Source organism: Citrus clementina, unplaced genomic scaffold, assembly GCF_000493195.1.
Source record: "Citrus clementina cultivar Clemenules unplaced genomic scaffold, Citrus_clementina_v1.0 scaffold_3, whole genome shotgun sequence".
Lineage (NCBI taxonomy): Eukaryota > Viridiplantae > Streptophyta > Magnoliopsida > Sapindales > Rutaceae > Citrus > Citrus x clementina.
Window position 1 is genome coordinate 39,781,224 of NW_006262339.1, and position 6,850 is coordinate 39,788,073.

Below are 6,850 nucleotides of genomic sequence, written 5' to 3' on the forward strand. Positions count from 1 at the left end.
AATAAACAGTTCATGCCAGGCATTTCAAAGTAAAAGACAAATATTCTTTTAGCTCAGATACAAAATAAGTGTACAAACACACCCGCACACACACACACATATATATATAAGGGACAAGAAGTCCGCAAAAAAAAAAAGTCCAAAAAATACGATTTCACAATAAATTGCAATTTGTAAAACAGTGTACCTCCGTCAAACATTGCAGAGTAAGATTTCTATAAGAAGGCATGGGAAAGAATTTCAGCAGTGTTTCCAGCTGCAAGGCACAAAAAAGAAGACAGAGCATGAAAATTGAGAACTCACATCAATTACAACAGAAACTACATTCTCTACTTAAATCAATAACAACAAATCAGGAGAAAATACATACTAATGGGGACTCAAAAATATAGCCCAAGGGAATCCATGACAGGAATGCATGCAGTGTGGACAGTGTCGCCCTTATGAGATCAGTTCTTTGAGATGCGGATAGTACATATAAGCATAACTCATGAATGAGCTGAAACTCACTGTATTATATATAAAAAAAATCATAAGATAAATAATGTAAATTGAAAAGAGAAAGATGTCAATTAAAAATTAAAACAGAGGCTCAGCAATGAATATTTAGAAATACCAAGAATCCAGCGCGTGTAAAACAATAACCAGATTATAAGTTCTTCACAGCATATAGTGGTAATGGCAGTTTACTAAACACACTCAAACTATGTACTCCCTCTCTGTATTTGAAAAATTCAAAATTAAGCAGCAGAAAAAGAAAAGGGCCCTGCAAACTGTTATTATTATTAAACATAAAAACAATTCCCTCAACAATCTGTACTTCTGAGATTCAAAAGAAGCATAAAGGTAATAAAAGTACTTAAGATGTCATTTCAACCAGGAATACATGGTGTCCAATAAAATTAACTGAAAATTGAGGAGTAATTTCACTTATTTTAGCTAGAGTTGAATAACAAACTAGAAGCAACTTAGTGCAAGAAGATGGTATTTAGAATATCCTGAAGATCTGTGGAGATCTCAAAACTTGCAAATACATCAAGAGACTTGCCTGTTTAATGATTGCTTAAGCTCTTTGATCTTCTGCTGAGTCATTTCCCCTCTTGAAAAATCAAAAACTTCTTCGCTTAAAAGCTGACATTAAAAGGAATCACATGTTACTTACATTCACCAAAACCTTACACTGCAAAAGAGCAATGCAAGAACACACATACCTTGAGAATAGCCATGCAATTCTCACAAATGGTTTCACTAGTTTTTGCTGCTGCAACAAGATCAGGAATAAAGCTTCGCCACCGTGCAGGCCACTCATGCTTCAAAATCTGTAATACCAGTAAGAATAAGCATTATCACATGCCATGCTACAGTATAAATGCGTGCTCTGAACAATTTTTAAAAAATCATACCAGAAAAAGAGATTCGGAAAACACGTGTAATTTATAGGAAAATAAATGTGCAATCAATAAGATATCATCAGCACAACATTCATTCTACTAATTTATTTTACAGAGAGTCAAGCTGGGAATACCTGAACCAATATGATATTCAGCTTGTTGACGTACAGCCTTTCTTCTCGAAAAGAGGTCTCATTACTTGATAGCTATGTAAGCGTGACCAAAGTATAGGCATTGTCAAAAAAAAATGATAAAATATATAAAACATTTTCTTAGCCCATCTCATGAAGAAAATACAGATACCTGTACAATGACTTCAGAAATGTAATTTTTCATTCCATCCCGCTGTTCAACAGGTAATGCGTTCCACCTATATTTAATAACACCTTCGAGAACCTGCATACCATATACGCAGAGAAAATGAAAAGTCTACCTAACACCAGCACCTCAATAATGATTATCGATATTTAATAACATGTTCAAAAACTAATAAGAAGATCAAATTTAATAAGAATCAGTTAGTAATGTAAATTGTTGTTGGTGAATCAGTAATGTAAATTGTTGATGGTGATGGATATTATCCATCTAGATCTTGTTCTTCTTCCCTTTTTCTAACAGTGAACAAGCTATGCACAAAGAAAGCAGAAATCAAGGATCAAACTAACCACAGAAGTAAAAAGAACAAGGTTCTGTCAAAATAACATCAGTAATGTTATAGAAAGCATATTCTGCATCACATCTCCAAGTTATATAGTATGAAAAGAAAAGGCACTTCTCGAAACTCTTAGGTAAAAAATGACCAAAGAGATGTCCCAAAAATTTTAATTTGTCCCTACAATACTAAGTATCCTCCAGTATAAAGTCTACATAAGATCTTGTGTTTCTCTCAATCTGACTAGCACAGCCCACAATAACCAGCTTTTTTATTACTCCAAAAAGCAGAGAATGTTTCGGTAAAGAGAAAGCAGCAAAAGAAAATACAAATTGAAAAAAAAAAAAAAAACAGCGTAACTGTAAAAAAGTATAACTACTGTGACTAACAGTTCTGAGCAAAGATAACAAACATCTATGCATTTTCAAATAAGGGGAAAAATTAATAATTGTGAAAACAGAGAGCTGACTAACTTGCTTTTATACGCTATACTATTGCACTAAGTGTAGATAACAATGAACATAAATGTTGTCACTGACCTGCAAGGCGAAAAACTTGGTATTGAGGTTTTTTGAATTTTGCAGGATGTGCACAACTTGGAGCCACATATCAGGATTATTTTGCAAGTCCCGCAAGATCTGATCTGCAGCTGTTCTCTACATCACCAACAAAAATAGAAACAAACAATGAGATAAAACCCCAATGCACAGTTAAACAGGAAACCACCACTTACCACAAATAAAGCTAGTAATTTAACGAATAGAATTACAAAATGTGGAAATGAGACATCAAACATATTTCCTTCAATTCCATAAAATAATTACCCAAATTTTATCTAATTAAATGAATTAATTTAATTAAAGATATTACCAATTCTTAAGATGTTTTCTATTAATACATGTTTTACTTTAACGAAGCAGAAAGAACTCAAATATCAGTTTGCCCAACAAATAAACATGCTGTAAACTAACGCATAAGCAACTAAAACCTAAATCTCGTGAAACCACCAATTTGTTAGCCAAGAAATCAAAGAAAATGAATAGACAGGAATGAAACAATGAAGACAATGAAACCCATATTTCCTGACAGAAAAGTCAACTTAACTAGTAGACATACTCTCACACAATCCTCTGCACTTCCTTCATTTTCCAAACTACCAGGAAAATAATAAAAATTCCAAGTACAGTAAAAGTCAAGAAATTTCAACCTTATTACAAATAATAAAATTTACCCTATCTTCCTACACTTTGATGTGGACCAAACAGAATATCTTGAGAATTGCAAGTTAGCTTATTGAGAACTCCAACCCTCAATTTTTTTCCTGAAATGATCGAGGTGAATAAAAACCCTGAGTCTATAAGTCTCAAGGGCATTGCACCAAAGAATCTAAAACTCATTTTCTCATAATTTATAATAAACAAATCCAAATCGTCAAAGCTAAAGAAGGCTTAGCGTCCTAAACCCCGAGTTTTGGCATTTGCCTATTTATTGCCTCACCATTTTCAAAACCAAACAAACAGAACCAGCAGTGACCGGAGAAAAATAGTTATGAAAGTTAGGTGGTATGCTCGCTAAACCCTAATGTTCAAATGTCACTCACTCTCTCAAGAACCAGAGATCACAATTTCTCTTAGTATTGACTTAGCCAATGAAACCCTAAAAGAATACACATGTCGAAAACGCCCTCATTCTCCCGCAACTCGGGAACCGAGCAGAAACTAAAAAGAGAGAAAACCAAAAAGTCACGTGAAAACCCTCTTATAATCGTATTGAAGTCAAATAGTTTAGACGAACAGAGTGATATTCCGTTACTTTCTCGGGAAACAAATAGAAAAGTAGTATGATGAGAGAGAAGAGGAAAGGCAACAGACCTCTTCCTTAGATCCGGTGCCATAGAAGGCAGCAACAGTGGCGTCAAGCAACGCGACGTCCATCGGCTGGCTTAAATCTCGGAGCTTCTCAGCCGCCATATCTGAAACCTCAGACACGGCACTACCACACTGTCTCCGAAAAGGAACACTAATAAAACCCTAGATAGTGTACGGTCCAAACCCTAAGAGAGAGAAAAAGGTAAAGATTTGATTTTCTAGAGAGAGAGTTGAGGGAAAAAGATTAGATGAGAGTGTTGTGTAAACTTTAAATAGAGGGAGCGGAGTCGAAGGATATATTAAAAGACAGCTTAAAATCGAAGCAGAGAGGGAGAGAAAGAGACTTTGAAATGTGTTTTTCTCCCCTTTTTTTAATTTTTATTTTTAATCATTTTTTCACTTAATTAATTCGGAAAAAAGAGAGAGAGAGAGAGAGAAAAACAGAGATTTTAGGGCCCTAGAATTTACAAGGGTTTGGGAGAAGGAGGGTGGAGGCTTTTTGGTGCTAAAATTTAATTTATTGATTTTTTATAAAATTCAATTTAATTAATTTAATAAAAATGTAATTAAGTAAGTAATTAAGGCGCGCGTACCGTGACTCTAGAATAAACCTTGGTCATTGGTGTATTGGGTGGGGCCAACGGCCGTGATTCTTGAACGACGTCGCTTGTAATTAATGACTTGTGCGAGAGAACAGAGATGTGAAAATCAGTTGTCTTCCTCGTCACCACATGATTTGCCACCTTTTTACCATTTCAGTTCGTATTCGTTCTTATTAAAGACAATTTTTCAGATAGCTTAAGAAAAATATCAATTTGTTAATATTCATCAATAAAGAAAAAAAATTTAATAAATCTATATATTTATATAAAATTGGGATTACAAGAGGTGATGTAGCATCACTATTTCTCATCTTTGTATATTCTCTATTATCTAATAAATAAATAAAATTTCTTTTAAATTTGTCTTTTTATCTTCTCATAATTAATTTGACTGTTATTACACAATTAATCTGTAACAATTCATCAAAAGACCCATTATCTTCTTTAATTGAAATCTTCTTGATCATAAATCTATATATTAGAGGTATATATAGTTTTTATAATGGAAAATCAAAGTCTTTCACAAGCCTAGCTGATGTCTCCTCTGCTTCATTTATCTATCTATCTATATAATTATATAAAGTTGGGATTATAAAAAGTGATGTGGCATCGCCATTTCTCATCTTTGTATATTCTTTATTATTTAATAAATAAATAAATAAATAATTTTTCTTTCAAATTTACCTTTTTATCTTCTCATAATTAATTTGACTGTTATTACACAATCAATAAGTAACAGTTCATCAAAAGACTCACTATCTTCTCTAATTGAAACCTTCTAACTCACTATCTTCTCTAATTGAAACCTTCTTGATCATAAATCTATATATTAGAGGTATATCCAGTTTTTATAATGGAAAATCAAAGTCTTTCACAAGCCTAGCTGATGTCTCCTCTGCTTCATCTATCAAAGAACTTGCGAAGCCAGAAGATCCATACACCAGGAAATGCAAGAATCTATTAGCTCATAATAACTTATTTGATAAGAATCACAACCACCAATTTAAAAGTAATGGGAGAGGGGCATCAAAGAAACCGGCCAACTGTGGTCGAAGCGCCATGGTTTCGGGAATGACCATGAAAAGCTGTGAAATGAATCACAGAGGGGATTCCGACTCGATTGCTTCATCACATTTGCATCATCTTCCACCTCTACATCCTCAAGGTAAAAAATCTCCCAGCAATGGATCACCGCCACCACCTCTTCGACGAAACTCCCACCGGCATTCTTTCTCCTTGTCTGATCTACAATGTGTTGCTGCTGCAAGTCCTAACATATAACTGTTTTAGCATTTCATGGCAGAGATGTGGACAACAAATAGTATTGAAATTTAACTTCTTTCTTTCTTTTTTCCATGTTTTGAACCTGGAAGTTGGAAGAAATTTCTTGTTGTTAAAGTCTTTGGCAGTTAGTTTACTTCTTTTATCTTGTAGTCTTTGTCGATTGTACTTGTAGCTTTAGGTATACCACTTATGATGTGTATTTTGGAGCCTTTATCTGCAGCTGTACTCTTTCTTTTTCCTTGCTTCCTTTGGCTTGTAGACGGTGACTAGATTGCTCCACTGTATCAAACAAATATCTAAATATATCTTTTTATCTTTATGAATTTGGCTGAATTTTTTTATAGCATTTGAACTGCAAAATTACACTAGAATAAATAGATATTTACCCTTTTCTATTGTGTTCTTAAGTGTCTTATTCTTGCATGTACCCTTAAAATCATTAGTATTTCTGGTGTTTTATTGTCTTGTTCTTCTTATTGTTTTGGCGGTTGGACTATAATTGTTCAAATTTGATAAGATTCCCCATCATATGACATCTTCCTTCCACTTTAACCCCTCTTAATGTTGAGTTGAGGTTTGATGTTTTGTTCTACTCAGACCTAGCAATTTCGTATCTCTATACATGTTTGATTACAAATATCCAGGTTCGTGCTACTGACTTCTCAGCAAGCATCAATCTAAGACCCCCACAACATTCTTCTTTTTGCAATTTTCTTCCAGTGCTCTAACCATGAGGATTTGTTGCTTTGGACTGCAATTAATGAACATTATGAGGATTTAGCAATATTGAAGATCAGATTTGGATGCTTTTATGCATGTAAGTTCCTATAAATTGGATTGGCAAGTTCCTATAAAATAGATAGGTGTCGGTGCTATTCTACCAGTAAGTTTCTGTTAATTGGTAGTTAAAAGATAAAACATATCATGCTTTGAAAACATAAAAAGATTTGTGAATTAGTAGCAGTTAAAGTTACAGATGATTTGAAAACATATCATGCTTGACAGATATATTAATAATAACCCAATTAGAAAAATACTTATGGTGATCAATTT

The 6,850-nt window shown here is 33.6% G+C and overlaps 1 protein-coding gene across 1 annotated transcript in view; it reads right to left on the reverse strand.

The window, feature by feature from the left end:
* Positions 1-4,392, reverse strand: part of LOC18049743 (protein EXPORTIN 1A) — a 17,027-nt gene extending 12,635 nt beyond the window's left edge. Inside the window, exons 1-8 of the mRNA XM_006443115.2 lie at positions 3,915-4,392; positions 2,583-2,699; positions 1,695-1,787; positions 1,526-1,597; positions 1,212-1,319; positions 1,049-1,131; positions 371-509; positions 181-256 (exon numbers count right to left, since the gene is read on the reverse strand). Coding sequence (XP_006443178.2) covers positions 181-256; positions 371-509; positions 1,049-1,131; positions 1,212-1,319; positions 1,526-1,597; positions 1,695-1,787; positions 2,583-2,699; positions 3,915-4,013 — 787 coding nt within the window. The 5' untranslated portion in view covers positions 4,014-4,392. The remainder of the gene's footprint in view (positions 1-180; positions 257-370; positions 510-1,048; positions 1,132-1,211; positions 1,320-1,525; positions 1,598-1,694; positions 1,788-2,582; positions 2,700-3,914) is intronic.
* Positions 4,393-6,850: the final 2,458 nt, after the last annotated feature.